Source organism: Pungitius pungitius, chromosome 15 (assembly GCF_949316345.1).
Source record: "Pungitius pungitius chromosome 15, fPunPun2.1, whole genome shotgun sequence".
NCBI classification, from domain to species: domain Eukaryota; kingdom Metazoa; phylum Chordata; class Actinopteri; order Perciformes; family Gasterosteidae; genus Pungitius; species Pungitius pungitius.
This window is the reverse complement of record NC_084914.1, coordinates 11,095,924-11,115,655: the sequence shown is the minus strand read 5'-3', so window position 1 is coordinate 11,115,655 and position 19,732 is coordinate 11,095,924. Positions and strand designations below refer to the sequence as shown.

At 43.3% G+C, this 19,732-nt stretch overlaps 1 protein-coding gene across 4 annotated transcripts; it reads left to right on the top strand.

Annotated features, from left to right (window-relative positions):
• Window positions 1-1,246: 1,246 nt before the first annotated feature.
• Window positions 1,247-14,127, top strand: LOC119209771 (zonadhesin). Of its 4 annotated transcripts, none has more exons than XM_037459311.2 (25): window positions 1,247-1,463; window positions 1,633-1,685; window positions 1,796-1,861; window positions 2,497-2,720; window positions 2,811-2,883; window positions 3,229-3,611; window positions 4,244-4,808; window positions 4,938-5,134; window positions 5,224-5,613; window positions 5,875-6,167; window positions 6,658-6,923; window positions 7,366-7,434; window positions 7,540-7,677; window positions 7,768-8,024; window positions 8,120-8,204; window positions 8,344-8,415; window positions 8,617-8,748; window positions 8,843-9,099; window positions 9,228-9,312; window positions 9,388-11,343; window positions 11,488-11,696; window positions 11,828-11,984; window positions 12,082-12,452; window positions 13,123-13,252; window positions 13,424-14,127. In XM_037459311.2, exons 1-25 carry the CDS (start codon window positions 1,387-1,389, stop codon window positions 13,564-13,566), a joined length of 6,648 nt encoding a protein of 2,215 aa, XP_037315208.2. In that variant the 5' UTR covers window positions 1,247-1,386; the 3' UTR covers window positions 13,567-14,127. The 4 variants fall into 4 exon arrangements, with proteins under 4 accessions (XP_037315208.2, XP_037315210.2, XP_037315207.2 ...); XM_037459313.2 differs by having other exon boundaries at window positions 8,617-8,751; window positions 9,433-11,343; XM_037459310.2 differs by having other exon boundaries at window positions 8,617-8,751.
• The last annotated feature ends 5,605 nt before the right edge of the window (window positions 14,128-19,732 follow it).

Here is a 19,732-nt window from a genome sequence, read left to right as displayed (position 1 = left end):
AAACACAAGCTTTTTTTTCTGTTTGAATTTCAAATAATTTACATGTTTGCTTCTTGTCACATTTAAAATCTTACCACCAATAAATCTATTGCTACAGATACTGTATGAATCTTGTGCTGCTCAGAGCAACTACTAAACCACTCAGAGCGACTACTAAACCACCATTGATTAACCCGACACCAGTCGAGTGACTGGTGTCGGGTTAATCAATCAGTTTAATCAATCAGTGACAATTAAGTGAACTGCAGACTGCTGAACAGATGGAGGAGAGAGAGAGAGAGAGAGAGAGAGGTCTAAAGTAGAGGAAAGATGTAAATAGCAGGTAGATGTTGGGCATACGGATTCCACTCTTTATCTAAGATATTCAACTTGCGTTCCTTTGATGATGGTGATGAAAAAGGGTTCCATGGTCCCATGTGATAATTCAATGGACCAAGTGTAATTTGGGCGTACAATAATTCCGTTTGTCAGACTGTAGCGGTACAGAACAGGGCTCCTCTGTACATACCTGTGGGGGGTGGTTGTTTATAAGTAACTCACTCACTCCTGTGACATTCATCACTCACCTTTTACACTTAAGATACACTGAGATAAAAAAGGTATTATCTGTTAAGAAATCAGACTGTATTCTTTTTACTGTAAATTATCTCTGCAGTTAAGATAGTAAGTGAATTGCTGTCTTTTTGCCAACAAGAGTTCACTATGTATATATAGTAATGTTATGCCAGCGATCTCTAACAATGACCCTCTTTTATAAGCCGGACAGTTTTAAAGAGTTCTAATATTTGTCTTGGGCCGTCCTCTCTGTTGACGCATGCCGTCAGGCTTCAGGAATGCCACAATATCGGAGACGAGACGAGTCTCCCACGCAAAGTGTCTTTTGATCACTCTTCTTTCGCTTGTTCTACCGCTGTGCGCTGATATCTTATCAATAATCCAAACTTTACCACTACCAAACATGGCAAAAAAAATGCTGTACTGACCAACCAAATCACTCACAGGTCATTAATGTCCCTCACTGAGTATGAACCCTGACCTTGCCTATCACCATTTGTGTCGGCTGCGGTATCGCTCTGGGAACACACGCCACAGAGACCAAGTCCAACCCCTCATTGTCTTTCTCTCCACTAGTTCTCGTTCTCCACCCACTGCTGAGGTTACCTATTTAGTTGTGGGGGGGGGGGGGGGGGGGCATTAACGCTTTAAAAACACGCCTTCTGTTCTGAGACGGACTGAGTAGGGTCCACATCTCGCCGTGCAGACGGTACAGTGAGTTTCCACGCAGGGGCACAACAGTTCCTGCTCATCGTTCATTCTTTGACTGAGCAAACAGAGGCGCATTAGCGACGGTAGAGCTGCCGAGACCCTGCCGGTACAGGATCAGCTATGCTTGGAGGCATCCTCACAAATGTGTTGGTCACAGGGACTCTACTCTTTGTAACTCAGACAGTTACTCGGTGCAGGTGGGTGTCAGGATAACTTGGTATTAATCTGTTTAAAAGTGATGTGTTCATTTAAATATTGTTATAGTGATCATAGGAATGTCATCATGCTGAAAGATGTTTGTGTTTCGATTGGTTTACTTTTTATTTAACGGTCAGTAACTAAGGTCAAGGTCATTTTTTTTTTCAGAGGTGAAATTGACTTTTCATCAGTTACTTTACCAGATTGGAGGACAGATTCAGGTATGAAGTTTTACGGATTTTAAGGATTAAATAAACAAACATAAGTAGATAGAGTCATGCATACTGTACATACTACTATAGTTGACCCCTTTTTTTCTTTCCTTTCATAGAATATGTTACACAGTGTGTCCACGACAGCCCCGGCCCTCGCCTTTGCGACTGGAAGGCACCAACAGGTACAGATGATCAGGGCAAAGGGGCACAGCCATTGATTGAATTTTTAATGTCATCAATGTAGGTTACAGTTCAGCTCAGAGTTTGCTTTGACAACGAGAAATAACTTGAGAGTAGTAAACTTGAATGCGGTCCCACCCCTTCTCAGGGGATTTGGAACATCGGTCCACAGTTCTGTTTTAATCTACAGGCAGCCTATGACTGTGCCTCGCCGCGTATCAACAACTGATCTCAGGCAGACTAATAATCTTTTATAGTCTGGTGCTCTCCCAGGCACAATGAAAGGAGGGGGCCTGCACTTGAGGCTCAATTTTAGCACAAAACACTCTAAACAGCAATCTTGGATTTAACGATGACTGCACCAAAACAGATTTGCATCTTTTTTTTATTGCAATAACAACAACGTTTGCTAGTTTTGATGTGATTAAATTGGTGATGCAAAATTAAAGCACCTCCAGAACCTGGGTAGTTACAAAATGTATTTCACCGTTTATATTGTGTGATTTGTGTGTTCACTGTCATTGAATTTGTCCCATCGGTGTTTCATAGGACCTTTTATGAAAAACATCTGCATTTTTATTATGTGGAGGAAAGCATTTAAGGCAACACATTTTCTTACCGTCCTTTTCACCTACAGATGATGCCGGAGTGACAGCTTTAGAGAGTGGTCCTCTGAGACTGGAGGGCGAGGCCTGTCTAGAGTTTTGGTACTTATCCCCAGTTGCCACTAATGGGACAGAACCCCGCGTCCTGCTGAAGAGCAGCGGTGGTCTGATAGAAATCTGGACCTTGCCTCCCCGTCACAGGGATGCTTGGAGACAAGTATTTGTTCCCTTGGACATCATCAACCCAGGGACTCAGGTGACATGGCCATACCTGTAATTAAACTGTATTGGGTAACTCAAATATAACATTGTGCATATTCAAATAGATAATCTGCTTTTACACCAGGTCGTTATCGAAGCAGCATCCACGGAGGGACAGTTTGAATTTAACCGGATGGGTGTAAGGAGAGGCTCATGTGGTAAATATTATTTTGGTCGTCTTTTACAATATTGAGAACAGCATACTTGGTTTGTTAAATTTAATTCAATTACTGTCATACAGTGACAATTCTAGTTAGGGACACTGCTAAAGACCACAAAACCCTATTAAAGATGTTAAAAACAAAGTAGAGGGATTTAATTTAGGTGTTAGAAGTTGATCATTTGCCAAGGTACTAACAATGTGTTTAATTGCTTTGATTGATAGTGAATAATGATTAACTGAGGTAATATTATTAACAGTAAATGTAATAATGAGTTTGTGTTATTAGCCAGTTATTCCTATAACCATTCCCAAGTGATTTACTATGTCATGTCCCCTGTAGGACCCCAGTGTGACTCTGACACAGAGCTATGGACCGATGAGTCCACCCGCTGCCTCTGTCATGGTGGCCAGCTCTCTTGCTCCCCCTCTCAGTGCCCTGAGAGCCAAGCCTGCACCCCTCAAAGAGAGGCGTCCACCGGTACTTGCACTGTGCACAGTCACACTGACTGCAGCACTTTTGATGGAGAGCTGCTCCGCTTCATGGTGCCCTGCACCTACACGCTGGCTAAGACCTGCTCGCCCTCTGAGGCCATGCCCATGTTCGCCGTGGAAGTGGTCAACAAGCAGAGCAGGAACTCACCTCTGCCAACTGTAGAGGAGGTCGTTGTGAACATGGGGAACTTCAGAGTGTCACTGCTGAAAAGGGAAACCAGCCGGATTGTGGTGAGTCACTCGAAAAAGGGAATTGAAATTTAGGAAGTACCGTGATCCATTACTGATGCCTGTGGCATCTGACGATATATTATATGAACAATTCTTCTCCAAAGCTAAAATATGATGCTCCCTTTGAAAGGGAGGCAAGTTTTCTGTGTTTATACAAAAATAGTGCAAAAAAGTACATTTTTTGGCTTATGCTTTATAAACTACACTACTTTATGAGGCCTTTATCACATTTTTGCACTGGTTTATGTTTGGTTTAATCATTTATATGATTGATATCACACATAAAATGTCACACACAACAATTGTTTTTTTCATGGCTAAAAGAAACTATTTTTTGTTCCTTAAAACTCATCATTAATATGGTGCGTACAAATTCAGTTTTATAGGACCCTGCCTTTGTGATGCAATGAGTGTTGAGCTATACTGTAATGCATCAAGGAGATCCATATCTACTGATAAACAGAGTTTATCTTCAAGTTAAGTGTCATGGTGTCCGGGAGTTTTCTGCCTTATCAATTCACAAAGTTGCATCTATCTCCAGAATGGTGCTCTTTGTGCTAACCTGTAAATATAGTCAGTCCATATTACTGATGACAGCCAATAAGATGTCGTAAAGTGATACTGTTCCGCAGGTCAATGGGGTCTGGAAGAAGCTTCCGCTGAGACTCGGCGGCGGCACTGTCAACATCAAGAGCAACCCCGCTGCCGTCGAACTGGGAACCAGTTTTGGCCTCCTGGTCTCGTATGACAACGCTGGCGCTGTCCATGTCACCCTACCGTCTCGTTTCTCTGATAAAGTCTGTGGGTTGTGCGGAAACTACAACCACGACAGACAAGACGACTTCACAAAGCCCGACGGAACATTTGCCCAAAACGCTACAGCTTTTGCGCAGAGCTGGCAGTCTGGGCAAGCCTCCTCCCCCTGTGAAGCCATTCTTGTACCTCATCAGTGTGACCCCCTGCAGGTGGCTGAGTATGCCAGTGAGCAGTACTGTGGAGGCCTCGTCTCCAGCAGTGGGCCCTTCGCTGACTGCCTATCAGTTCTGGAGGGCGAGAGCTACTTCAGGGGCTGTGTGGCCAGCATGTGCTCCAGCCATGGTGACCCGGCGGCACTGTGTGGGGCGTTACAGGTGTACAGTGATATCTGCCAGGAGGCTGGAGCCTCCGTACCTATGTGGAGGAACTCTTCACACTGCCGTATGTAGCTTTACTGCTTTGTGCTATTATTCAGTTACCCAGTGTTATTAAAATATGCGGAATAGTGGCAAATTAGAGGTAAGCTAATGCCCTCTGACCTTTCCACCCTTTCTCTTGCCCTCCTGTTAGCTCTACTGTGTGGTGAGAACAGCCACTATAACTCATGTGCCGATGGCTGTCCCGAGGTATGCTCCAGTTTGGATATGGTTGGCCTCTGTGGAAGCTGTGAGGAAAGATGCGAGTGTGACTCTGGCTTAAAGCTCAGTGGGGGAAAGTGTGTCCCAGCAGAGGAGTGTGGGTGCTGGTATGATGGAAAGCACTATGAGGTAAGTGGGTTAGCGGATAATCGTTTTATATTCACCTTTTCCCTTCCCCAGTGCGTGAATTTATTCACACAACCCCCTTTTGCTTGCAGAATGGAGCAACATTCTCAAAGGGAGAGTGCAAGCATCTGTGTCAGTGCATGGGGAACAATGACATGCAATGCACCGCAATGCAATGCACAGACAAAGAGGTTTGCAAGGTCAAGGATGGGGTGAAAGGCTGTTTCCCTTTTAAACCCGCCACATGCAGCGTCTATGGCGATCCACACTACATAACCTTTGATGGGCTGGCATATGACTTTCAAGGAGGCTGCAGTTACACGCTGACTACCACGTGTGCAGAGGACAGCGCAGTCCGGTTCACTGTGATCGGACACAACGTGCACCCCGGCCTTCAGGACTTCACCCGATCCAAGCTTGAAGCTGTCGCTCTTCAGGTTGAGGATCTACACCTCACTCTGAATCAGAGCGGAGAGGTCTATGTAAGCATGAAATCTCCTTACAAAACGAATCAAACAATCCTGGCTCGTTTATGGCATGTGAATCAGAGGCTGTTTTACAAATCAGTCATCCGCTTACAGGATTTAAAGTGTTATTGGTCTGTATTATCTACCATTATTCCTTAATGACTGTGGTTAGTGACTTTAGTATCAGATCACCCATGTTTATAGGGGACAGTTATTACTGTGTCTGGCTATTTGGGGAAGTACCTTGTTTGTTATCTTTGATTGTCATCTTTTTAGGTGAATAATAGCCTTGTCCGACTTCCCTATTCCACCAATGGTGCAATCGGCTCAGTATGGGTCTACCTAAAGAAAAACAATATCATCTTGGAGACAACCTTTGGCCTCAGAATGACGATAGATGCAAGGAACAGACTCTTCCTGCAGGTGGATGAGCGTTACATGCATGAACTGTGTGGACTGTGTGGCACCTACTCTGAACTTCAAGATGATGACTTCGTAACACCAGGAGGACAAAATGCTACAGGGTCATTTGAGTTTGGTGACAGCTGGAGACTGCCAGGCGATAATGAGTAAGCTATTCTTCTTTCAACAATAAGGGTATCTGCACACACAATCTGGACGATTGTTCGGACATTTCAATCACTCCAAAGGGAGAAAACAATATGCCATCTCAACAGAGGGGGAGAACATAATGGGGGTTGGGGGGGGGGTTGCAACGCTTCCAGTGATGTTAACTATATATACACCAATCTGCCTCAGTTTTCCATTGTGTTTTGTGCTAATTAACAAATTATTGAATGTTTCTGTAACACACAAACTAAGATGGTGACCAAGGAAAACATAGCATAGCTGCTAAACATTGGCACGTTAGCATTATCTTTAAGAGCATGTTAGCATACTGATGAAAGCATTTAGCACAACCTGGCTAACCTGATTAATAAATAATTATGTATTATATGCAAGGACTACTGCAGATTAATAAACCCAGTTCTGTCTTATTCGAACAATACATTCAAACGTCGAAGAGGTTTATTTCATTTTGTAACATTTTTCATCCAGGTGTATTTCCCATCCAAGTGATCCCAGACACTGTGATTATGATGAGGAGGATGAGGCCTACAATGAGTGTTCCACCCTACTAGGGGACGCCTTCACACCCTGCCATGAACTCATTCACCCAAAAACCTACGTCAATAGTTGTGTCTATGACTACTGCGCCACCAACGGTGACCAACACACCCTATGCGACTCTCTCGAGTCCTATGCAGCAGCATGCCAGTTTGCAGGAGTTGAGCTGCTCAACTGGCAGTTAGACACAGCCTGCGGTGAGAGTTTGAGTCAAATATGAGGATGATTGTGACATAAAATGTAAATATGTGCAATCATAGATTGACAGAATGTTTGCCACTCTCTGCTAAAATAGAACTTTCTTTCTGCTGATTATCTTCCGGTTTCAATTGGCTGATGATCAATGTGTGCATTTCCAGCTACTGCTTTTCATTGTGTTGATTATTACACATGCCCTTTGTATTCTTTGCTTTGAAGGATAAGATTAATCAGTCAAAATAATTTTGGGGTCGGTTAACAGTTGGCCATTTAATTATTAACATCACTATATGAAAAAACATGTCATAAATAGTACAGTTATTTGATGGGTTTGCCAAACTCAAAATATCTTTTAGGGTGCCAAAATGGCAAAGGCGGTGAACTCATTTGCCTTTTTTTGTTTGTTTTTGTTTGGCTTTTTGTTTGTCCTCCCTGTTGCAGCTGAGCCCCCAACCACTACAGCTCATCCTACACCTTCAACCGCTACCTCTCCAACAACAGATCATTCTCGTAAGGGAATGCGGGGGTTTATCTGTTAGTGGTGTGTATTATCAGTGGCTTTTTAACAGCTGTTTAGACTTATGATTTCCATTGTGTTTGTATGATTTTTCCTAGTCTGTCCCGTCAATTGTGACTTCGAAAAAAATCTGTGTGGCTGGGAGCAACTCTTACAGGACAGTTTTGATTGGAAAAGACATTCTGGATCAACCCCATCCAGTTTGACTGGACCAGACCAAGACCACACCACTGGAGGTAAACCAAAGTTCCAGCCACACACTGTTGTGTTGTTGCATTGGCACCTCATCATTCATGTTTAATGTGTTATTTTCCTACTTTCTCTAGCTGGTTTCTACATGTATATTGATGGAAATAATGTAACTCACGGAGATTCAGCTCGTCTTTGGAGCTCAATGTGCAATTACCAAGGCCCACTCTGCCTGCGCTTCTGGTACCACATGTATGGTTCAGCCACATCCATGGCGCTCAATATCTACCTGCTCAAAGACAATAAAGCTACCAAGCTCTGGGTCATGATGAACAACCAGGGACCAGAATGGCATCAAGGAATTGTTGACATTCCAGTGTCTGGTCCATTCCAAGTAAGTCTAACACTAAATAAAGACAATAAAAGAGCCTAAAATATTTCATTGTTTTTTTGCAATAACACATTTTACTTTACTAATACCTCTTTCAGATAATTATTGAGGGAATTCGAGGCTCTAATGCTCTATCAGATGTGGCCATAGATGACATTTCCATCCACTTAAGCTCATGTTCCGGTACATTCACTTCCAACTAAAACTTTACATTTGATTGACCATATAATAATAATATAACACAATGTTGCAAACAAGTCAATATTTATAGCAATAACAGATATCTCATGGTTTTAACAACATCATTAATGACGTGCTTTAGGTAACTTCCCTGGCCTGGTTGGTGGAACTAAGCCTCCCTCCCTAACAGCGGTAGTCATCCCTTCACTTCCGAGTAAGTGCACAGGAAGCAATATTTTATGGTTCACTTGTTCCTCCATCACAAAGCTCAAGTGTTGTTACAAATTAACAATTATGTATATTGACTGTACAATTTTAATGATAAGTTGAGGTTAAGTATAATCTAAATTTAGGAAGTTGCATAATAGCCTAAACATTTTGTTCATGTTTTTTTTTGCAAACGTTTCTCTTATAGTCTGCAATATGGACTGTAGCTTTGACAGCAACCTTTGTAGCTGGAATCAGATGGTGACAGATTCTTTTGACTGGACATGGCAAAATGGTTCCACCTCAACCCCGATGACTGGGCCATCTGCTGACCACACTGGTGGTAATATATTCTTAATTGTGGAAATATTCTAAATCGTAATCACATTGCAAGGGGTATTGAAAAGTTGTATGATTTCATTCCTCTTTCCTAGATGGTCACTATCTTTACATCGAAGCCAGCAGTGTGAATCTTGGAGACACGGCTCGTCTCATCAGCTCTGAGTGTTCTGAATCTGGTCCTCAATGTCTGCAGTTCTGGTACCATATGTATGGCTCAGCAGATACAATGGGCCTCCATGTTTACCTGCTACAAAATAAAGTAGCCGATGCTGTTTGGTGGGAAAGAAATGACCATGGAAATATTTGGAAACTTGCTCAGTTGGACATCACAACAACTGGAGCTTTCCAGGTGAACATTAAACACATCTAATGTTAGAAATTAGAATGTCTTCTACCTGCAAGAGTATTGTGATAGGACTTAATGAATCAGAATGTTTTAGCGTGTTGTTCTATTGTAACATGTGTATTTTATTTTAGATCATATTTGAGGGCCGAAGAGGTTCCAACCACCAGTCTGATGTTGCCATAGATGATGTAATACTTCATCGCGGATACTGCACAGGTAACTCTGTCTTCCTAGTAATATTCAATCACATACGTCATAACTGACAACACAATGTTTTAAATCACGGCACAGACCTACCTAAACCGACAATTGCTGTTCTCACAACTTTGACTGTAGTTGCAACTGTGGGTCCAGAGTTTCCCGCAACTGCTACACAAACACATTCGTCGCCTTCGTCAAAACCACAGCCCACACTGACAGCTACTTTAACACAAAATACGGATCTACCAACAACAAAGCCACGGCAGCCAATAACATCAAAACCAATAGCAACAACCACAACTGGACCTACAGCCACAGCTACACCTTTCCCACCAACAACAGGGCACCCAGAAGTAGTAACTCCAGAGAAACCAGGCCCTGAATTTACAGAGACTGCAAGTCCAGAGCCACCAACTGCATCTACTGATGGACCCCCAACCACAGCCAGACCCCACCCACCAATAACAGGGAACCCAGGGCTTGGAACTCCAGAGCATCCAGAACCTGAAACGACAGCAGGACCTGAACAACCAGCTACATCTAATAATGGACTTCCAACCACAGCCGGACCCCACCCACCAACAACAGAGATCCCAGGACTTGTAACTCCAGAGCATCCAAAACCTGAAATGACAGCACGACCTGAACAACCAGCTACATCTACTGATGGACTTCCAACCTCAGCCGGACCACACCCACCAACAACAAAGATCCCAGGAATTGGAACTCCAGAGCAACCAGAGCATGAATTTACAGAGAAACCTCAAACAACAGCAAGTCCAGAGCCACCAACTGCATCTACTGATGGACCCCCAACCACAGCCAGACCCCACCCACCAACAACAGGGAACCCAGGGCTTGGAACTCCAGAGCATCCAGAACCTGAAATGACAGCAGGACCTGAACAACCAGCTACATCTACTGATGGACCCCCAACCACAGCCAGACCCCACCCACCAACAACAGAGATCCCAGGTCTTGGAACTCCAGAGCATCCAGAACCTGAAATGACAGCAGGACCTGAACAACCAGCTACATCTACTGATGGACCCCCAACCACAGCCAGACCCCACCCACCAACAACAGAGAACCCAGGGCTTGGAACTCCAGAGCATCCAGAACCTGAAATGACAGCAGGACCTGAACAACCAGCTACATCTGCTAATGGACTTCCAACCACAGGCGGACCCCACCCACCAACAACAGGGAACCCAGGGCTTGGAACTCCAGAGCATCCAGAACCTGAAACGACAGCAGGACCTGAACAACCAGCTACATCTACTGATGGACCCCCAACCACAGCCAGACCCCACCCGCCAACAACAGGGAACCCAGGGCTTGGAACTCCAGAGCATCCAGAACCTGAAATGACAGCAGGACCTGAACAACCAGCTACATCTACTGATGGACCCCCAACCACAGCCAGACCCCACCCGCCAACAACAGGGAACCCAGGGCTTGGAACTCCAGAGCATCCAGAACCTGAAATGACAGCAGGACCTGAACAACCAGCTACATCTGCTAATGGACTTCCAACCACAGGCGGACCCCACCCGCCAACAACAGGGAACCCAGGGCTTGGAACTCCAGAGCATCCAGAACCTGAAACGACAGCAGGACCTGAACAACCAGCTACATCTGCTAATGGACTTCCAACCACAGGCGGACCCCACCCACCAACAACAGAGAACCCAGGGCTTGGAACTCCAGAGCATCCAGAACCTGAAACGACAGCAGGACCTGAACAACCAGCTACATCTACTGATGGACCCCCAACCACAGGCGGACCCCACCCGCCAACAACAGAGAACCCAGGGCTTGGAACTCCAGAGCAACCAGAACCTGAAATGACAGCAGTACCTGAACAACCAGCTACATCTACTGATGGACCACAACCAACCACAGCCGCACCCCACCTATCACCAGTTAGACCACATTCCACAACAACAACTGCCCCACAACGTACAACAACCAATAAACCCTATTCAACAATAGGTAGACCTCTGCCTACAACCACACCACAACCACAAACTACACATGTACCAAGTAAGTTTGATGTTTGTATTTCTCTATTAAAACATGGATTGGGTTTCTTATGGTGTAATCACCACCTCGTATGTTAGCTTCCAGGCCAAGACAATATAAATGTTTGACAAAGTGTACTCTGTCCCTTCCACTATGTCTCCCTAGCACCCTCTTGCCCTGAGAACAGTCATTACACCACCTGCATACCACAATGCAGTCCAACCTGTGAACACCTGAACGGCCCATCAGACTGCAGTGACAGTGAGGGTTGTGTGAAGGGATGTGTATGTGATGGCGGTTTTGTGCGTACAAGTAAAGCCTGTGTGCCTATCCAACGATGTGGTTGTATGGACAGGAACGGCACCAGACAAAACGTGAGTGTCAAAATGACTCTTCGTACAATAGCACCGGACGTATATACGGTCAAATACTTGGTTTTTGCCATAAATGTAACACGTGGACAAATGTTCTCACATTAAAAAAAAAATGTTTTTCTTCTCATCAGTTCAATAAAGAGTGGTACACCGATCACTGCAGTAAGAAATGTAAATGTGAGAAAGACGACGGCGTGGGAAAGATTGACTGCGATGACAAAGATGAGTGCGGTGGAAAGGCTGTCTGTCTTCAAAATGAGGAGGGAAATTATTACTGCCAGTCTACAGGTGCTGAAAATGTCAACATTTTACCCTGTGAAGTGTCTAAACCATGTTGTATCTTGTCCACTCATTCATAAATCGCTCTGCACTTGTGGCTTGACAGGCTTCGGACAGTGCACTATCAGGGGAGATTCTGAGTACAGAACATTTGATGAACTGAAGCATGACTTTGAGGGTAAGCACTCCTATGTGCTGGTCAGCACCAACAACTTGCCGTATTACCTTCCACACGTTTACATCGAGGCCACCAATACCGTACATGATGAGGAAGATAGTCGGCATCATGGTGACGATAGCAGTGAAGAAGACAACGCCCGCCGTTCGAGGGACAAAGATGACGGCGATGAAGATGATGAAGATGACAGCAAACATGATGACGACAGTGAAGAGCATAAGGAACACCACAGATTACGAGAGCTTAAGATCAGAGTGTATGATCACACCGTGGTTTTCAAGAAGAACCGCAAGCTGATTGTGAGTATCAACGGTATTTTAACAACACACTCCCGGCATCTAATTTCATTTTCAGCGACGGTACTCTGTTAATGGGGTAACATCCTCATATTTTGTCCACCCACAGACATTTGTGAAAGCACTGTGGGAAATAACTGCTCCTTCATATTTTTAAGGCAGCGGTGATGCAGAGGATTGATTTATTTTGTCATTTTGAGTCCTGTAAATTCTAAGATGTTCTGCACCTATTAAATTATTTGCAGAATAACACTGGTATTACGCTTTAGCATATCAAGCAGCATCATCTTTAAATTTGCTGTAGTTTAAAAAATGTTAATTTAAATCCTTCAAAGCATTCACCAATGACATGGTGCCCAACGTCTAAATCAGTATTTAAATGCATCTTCTTTTTTTACTTCTTCAGATATATGCATCCCACTTCATACATTGTACAACAACATGCATGAATTTGAGTGCCATTTTTGTTTTAAAAAAAAGGTTTTTATAAACCATCAATGTCTGAATCCACTTTCATGGGAATTCATTCAATAGTTCAGTGTGAGCACCGCAGTCTCTCCTTAAGACAGTGTTGCTAAAAATGTATGTTTTGTGAATTCTCACAATCATAGAAAAACTACATCAAACAAGTTTAGTTAAACATGATGAATGTCGTCCTTCGGTCTCACTCCAGGTGGATGGAAGGGAAACCAAAACTCCCACCTCGCCGACTGCTGGTCTAAACATCTCCCTGCATTCCTCTCGCATCTACCTGAAGACCGACTTCGGCCTCTCCGTAGAGTTTGACGGACGCGACGCAGCAGGTAACTCATCTGCCCTTTAGTTAAGCAATAGAATTCACTGTCAAAATGTGTAAATCCTGAAGTCCCAAACCCAATATCATTCCATCCCATGTAAACCTAATTGGTTATTTCCTTTAAGAGAGTGTTGTACATGAATTGAGTAACACTGCAATGTTCATGTTGTTTCCACAGAGATCATTTTACCAAACCTGTATAAAAGGAAAGTGGGGGGTCTCTGTGGGAACTTTGACGGCCACAAAGGGAACGACCAGATGAAGCTGGATGGTACCAGGGCCAAGAGCATCAAAAAGTTTGGAGACAGCTGGAAAGTGTGAATATCAGATGATGCAAGGATGACTCATAAAATGACGCGTGCAGGAATCATCGGGGCAGCTAACGAGAAGCCAACGGACAGAAATGATGCTGATTCAATCTTTCAATGAGCCAACATTTCCTCTCACAACTGCCAGACACAACTTCAGCGGGAATGTTTTCACCTTGATATAAATGCAATACCATTGGGTAGAGGGGTATCAGGGTAACACTAAGCTCACATCAATCAGAGATGTTGCATTCTTTCAAGATTATTTCAAGTTCATTTTTAAAAAGGTGGAAATCTAAAACATCTTTGCTTCTCATCGAACTCTGTGGCTTTATATCAGACAACTGTTTGTGTCATTGCCAAACAAACAGCTGTGCATATGCTTTAATAATGATAATGCATGAAGGGGGATTATTATTGTACAAGGGATTATTCATCACTATCCCTTATTGTTTGAAAGACGATCAATGTGCAATAAATTATTATACAAAATGTTGCTTGACTTGGTCGTACTGCGTAATTGGAATCTCCGTGCATTTTCTATTTAAACGTATTTGCTCTAATAAACACGCACTATGGTTACATTTGTGTTTCTATTATTCAAATCATTTCAGTCTCATGTGTGGCTTCATCTGCCTTCTTGACACATAGTCTGATAGTTCAACCGAAAATAGAAAATGTAAAAAAAAAGGCTCCTGCTGAATTAGGTCTCTGTCGTTGAGGTTTTTAGCCAACACGCAGCCTCAGTTGATGTTATAAGCAATTAAATGAAGAACTCGCATGTTGGTGTCCTTTATCAGTTATAGTTGTACTGATGTCATTTTCACAACTAAATAGGTACTAAGAATAGCAAATAACTAATTTGGTTCTTATATAAATAAAAATAAAAGCTTAATTATGTAAAGGTTTTAAGTAGCCTAAAGATTCTTCTAAAGGTCTAAATGAACTTTGGGAGAAAGGACTTGGAAAAAATTAAATTACACCCCTTTTCACAAAGAAAATATAGAAATTAAGTTATAGCTGTAACTCATAAACAGCCATTATTTCGAGAATCCTTTGTTAAACCTTATTTTCAAGCACAAGGTCTCAAGTACCTCAGCACACAGCACAGCAAACAGCAACTCCCGGTGTGGTTGCAATACCAGCTTAACTTTAACGTCCACAGTCTGTGATGCGTCACCAAACAGCAATATATCCACACCAGTGGATGTAAGCAACACACCTTCCACAGAGTCTTCTTCTCCAGGACCCTGCACAACAAACAGCAGTACTACCGGTACACTTGCACAACCAATACGACTTTGTTAGTTGAATTTATTGTTCTTTGCATGAAGCATCAGAGACCCTGTTCTTGTCCTCGTTGCTGGGAGAACACTGAAAGAAACCAGTAGTGTCCCGTTTTCACCAGCAGATGGGAGCAAAGATTTTTGTAAACCAGAAAAAGGATTCAACCATCAGCTCAAGTAAAGTCCCTTCAGCGCCATGGAAATTCAGTTAAGTATTTAAGAGGTATAAAGTTAACATTTTTACAGCTTTATTTATACTTTTCTTAACTACAGTCGCCCAAATGTGTTTGCTGACCATCAGACACATCGCCTGAGAAAAGGCCTATGATTAAACCAATAAAAGCATCAGTGTGGCTGCAGATGTAGTGTAATAATCTGCACTACTCTTAGAAAAAACTATACCATCCAGTATGTATCGATGGGTGTTGGGGAGGAACATCAGACCAAATCTATTAAGGGTTATCTGGATGACTACAGAGGCTGTATCAGGGTCTGCGAATATTCCCACTCTTAAAGGAAGGATGATGGGCCAGAATTTGAATAATACTGACTGTAATACCTATTTAAACTGCAGGGTTTTGTTAAATGAACTCTGACTCAGCATCAGGGTTGGTCAGGGACTGGCAGCAGGTCATCTCAATGGGAAGCAGGGTGAGACATGTTCACAAATTTAGATCTGTACTCCATGGCTAAAAAGTTGTGCAAAAATGCCCATCAAAATCCAGCACAGCAATAGGTAGCTCTAGTATTTTATTATATTACATGATTCATAAAGTGCATGCTTTTTGGCAAATACAACGTATGCAAGAAGCTACGCAGACACTATGACGCCACTATTTTCTGACGTGGAGGCCCGTTAACCGTCATGGATGAATGCGCCACAGATGCACGTGTTGTTGTTGTTGTTGTTGTTGTTGTGGCCGTTTGTTTGTTTATTGATTCGGTTCATCTGTTGAACTCCTCCTTTCCGCTGTGCATCGCTGCTAACGGGGGCTAACTAATTTAGTAATAAGCCAACTAATTTATCAGGGGACGTTGATTTGTGTCACCTTTCTTTTGCTTTGTCACGTGGCTTCCGCTCACTTTAGTCTCTTCTCCAGGAATGCGGACATTGACGACACTGAGTTTATTTTTTATTTTTTTACTAACCCCCTTTATTTGGATTTCCCTGTATGTCTGCGACTGCATGGGTGCAGTTTCACTTACCCTACACCAAAATATAGGGGGCGCTGTTTCGGTGGCTTTATGGAATTGTTCTTGTTCAGAAAATACGACTAATCAAAAATATTTTTTAGAACGGGTGTTATCATGTTTTACTACAAAACATGACATGTGTCTTATTTGTGCCAGTGCCACATTATTATCAAGGATAATTATATTCTGCTGTCTAAATATGTGTATTGTGCACCGGTTGAATGGGACACATGCACATGATAATAATACTCTTAATTGAAAAGGTATGGGATGGGATAGAAGGAATAGATTTACGTTAACACAGCAGCGTTGCCAACCTTTAACCTTTAATGAAATAAAAAGTAGTGCCACATCCATGCCAGTAGATAAGTACAAAACCAACATAAATCACTCTGCAATACTAAACACATTTAATTATACATTTGTTTTATTAACGCGCTTTCAAAAACTCCTATTTTCTGGAATACATCTATTCTAGATGTTGTGAAAGTTGTTTTCAGGGTCTGCATGTTCACTAACACCTGGGTTCGAGGTAGCTGCCAATAGTTCAATCTGCCGGTAGTTTCACATCTTCACCATCAGGTGGCAGCATTTACACAGAGTACGACCAAAGGCCGCAGTTTAGGACCATAGTTAAAACAACGAAACAGATATTTGTGTAACCCAATAAAGGAGTTAAGGTAATATATATGTTTACATTGGCACCCCTATCCCTATTTTCACATGTTAAAACGGGGATTGTGCGTTAAATAGTCTCCGTTATAACCCCATTTTAAGAAAAACGATAATGTGATCATAGAGATTGTATCAGGTCCAAACTCAAAACTATCCAGCTGTGGACCTTACACCCAGAAGATGGGAAACATCCAACCCATTTTAACCTGTCCAGGCAGGCAGGTTTGGACCAGATTCACACAGTCTCACTAGCATGAACAAAATATAGACCAATTCTTATGCAGTTAGCAGCTCATTTAGTTTGTGCTGTCAGAATAGTAGTGATAGCTTATGCGGTTTTTATATCATAGTGCTGTAAGTGTGTGAATTACAATACTGTGATTTGTGTGCACAGAATTGGAATTAAATTGTGACATCAATGCTTCGTTTTTACTGGACATTCCATGGCAATAAAGTGAATTGCTTCTACTTCTACTTTCATTACGACCATAAAGATGATCCCTTAAAATCTCACTTTCATCAATTTCTCTCATATCAGACTAGTGAAATTATTTTAAGTAAAGTATAAAAGTAAAAAGTAAAAAAAGTATCAATCACATTATTTTCCCATCATCCTATTTAATAATGTGCAAAATAAAAAAACATACTTAGATAATGTGATAATTGTTAAACACTATAAATGATCCTTGTATTTATTCAGCACTAGTTAAGGGTTTCAAGAAGGTTGCCCCAAACTTGCAGGCGGTGTTGTTTGGCTGTGTAGGATCTACATGTGGTGACCCCGGCACTTCAAGGGGAGGATGAGACAGAGATTTCATTATGAGGGAAGAAGAAGAAACAGGTCCACATGGCCTCGGGGACCGGCATAACCTCTAGGAGCGGATAGTTCAAATTAGACCAGCATCGTCAGTCCAGACCCACATTTGACTCCGGATGTTTTAATTTAATGCAGAAAATAAATAAAACCCGTCCCCGTTGACCTGATGCGTCCTCCCGTCTTGCGCCGAACAACGGCGTCCCTCACGTTGTTCGGCGCAAATCAGAAGCGTGTGTTCTCCGCGAGCTGCTCTCCAAAATCCCGCAGCACAATTGAAGTTAATTGTGCAGGGCGAGTCGCGGGTTCACGTTTCGCCACAGCTTGGTAAACTTAGATCATGTGAGGTCACCGGGAGGTTGCAGCGGCCCCGTAGCGGCGCGTCCAGTCCCCCGAAGATCAGTTACAACGTAATGGCGAAGGAATGTCGCTCCGTCCCGTCCATCGCATGTGCGCGCGGGCCTTTCAGCTCTAATTAGGGCCAATTTCACAGAGGGGAGATGTCATTTTATTCAGCAACATTGCTTGAGCGCATTTGTATTTTGTCATCAAGTTTGCTAAAGTGCTGGATGATGCTGCACCAATGGCGCACCATTAAGTGAACACGCGTATTACAACCGTAGTCATTTAAATAAGCACTTTTTTTATTCATATATTAAATTCAGTCTTAAAATAAACGCATTAAAGACCAATGTATACATCGATTTAATCTTTAAAGATATGTTGAGTCACATTGAAATTTATTCAGAGAATGGAACACACACACAGAGCGTCCATGTTGTCTGCTGAGATATCCCTGGTTCCCCGTGGTGTGTGCATGTCCAAGGGCCCGGTGTTATTGATCCTGATTGGGCCTCACAGGAGGAGATTCCGGCCTGCCATTGACCCACACTTCTCCATGTTTCCACCCTCCTCTCAGATCATCAGAGGCAGCCGTCTCCTCCCGCCTGCCTGCTCACATGAGATTTCTGATTGTCAGATGGAAGGGGGGGGGGAGGAAAATGAACTTGCTACAGGTTCTTGCAAAATCACTAGCAGGTCTTGCCTGAGTGGTCGGCACTGACGTTTTTCTGGCTTGGTGACTGTCAAAACATCCCCTCCATCGCCCCTCATGCGTTCTTAACCTCCCTCCTTCTGCTTAAAAAAAAAAAAAAAAAAGCCCGTAGCTCACAAGCTGCTCTCCTCTTCAAAGGAAAGCTTGTCCACCATGCGGCCTGTGTTGAATTTTTGTGCGCTCGTGAACTCCTCAGAGGGGTCCTCTTGCTCTTCGTCGCTGCCTAAGCACTTTAAAAGTGTCATGGCAAGGAAGGAGTAGAAGACCATAACAAACACAATGTAAAAGCAAGCGTTGTCGTAAGTCTCCCTGGGACTTGTGATAGGGGACACGGGACCGGTGCCGGACGGTGGACTCGCTGCGAGGCTGGACGGGGTCGTGCTGATTTGCCGCCCGTCGGCGTCCATCCCAGTGTCCTCCAGAATCTGATGGCATCTGGTGAGAAGAGACAGCAGGATGGTCCGCTTCACACGCTTCATGACAAAAGTAAAAGACTTAGATGAGAGTTTGGACAGAAACAAAATGACCATTAGACCGAGAAGGGACCGGAGCGACTGAGAAAGGGACTGGAAAGTATGAGAGGCTCCGCGCTTTAGGAAAGGCACGCAGTGAGTCATTCACACACTCTTCAAGAGACTTGATAAGGTGGCATTTGAGAGATAAAACCCAATCCTTTTCCACCCTGGTAGATGCAGCCAGACCACAAAGAACCACTTTGACCTCCTTTTAATAAGAACGAATTCCGCAGAATTGTTGGTCATTTTCATCAGAAACGAATCTGAATAAGTCATATATGCTATGAATGAATGAATGAATGAATGCTATACGAAGTCTCCCAGCGCATCCTAGCTCACAGCATTTTCTAAAGCTCCCTTTTAACTCTATTTTTTTCCATCCCAGACCGTCCTCTTTGTACTCCGTCTTTCTCTTTCATTTTGGGTTCTTGGATGCTGCAGAGACGCTTGGATTGTTGTCAGCGCTGGTCAAGTAGTCTGCTCATTTCAAAGAGGGCTGGGGTCAGGGGTTAAGTTGTCTCCAGTGTGTTGCTGCTTGACTGACACTCCGCTCCAAAGCAACCCCTTTAGCTTTCTCCCTCATTGTGTGCTACACGTTGAGCACTTGTTGGAGAAAAAAAAAGAAATAGAGAGTAAAGCAA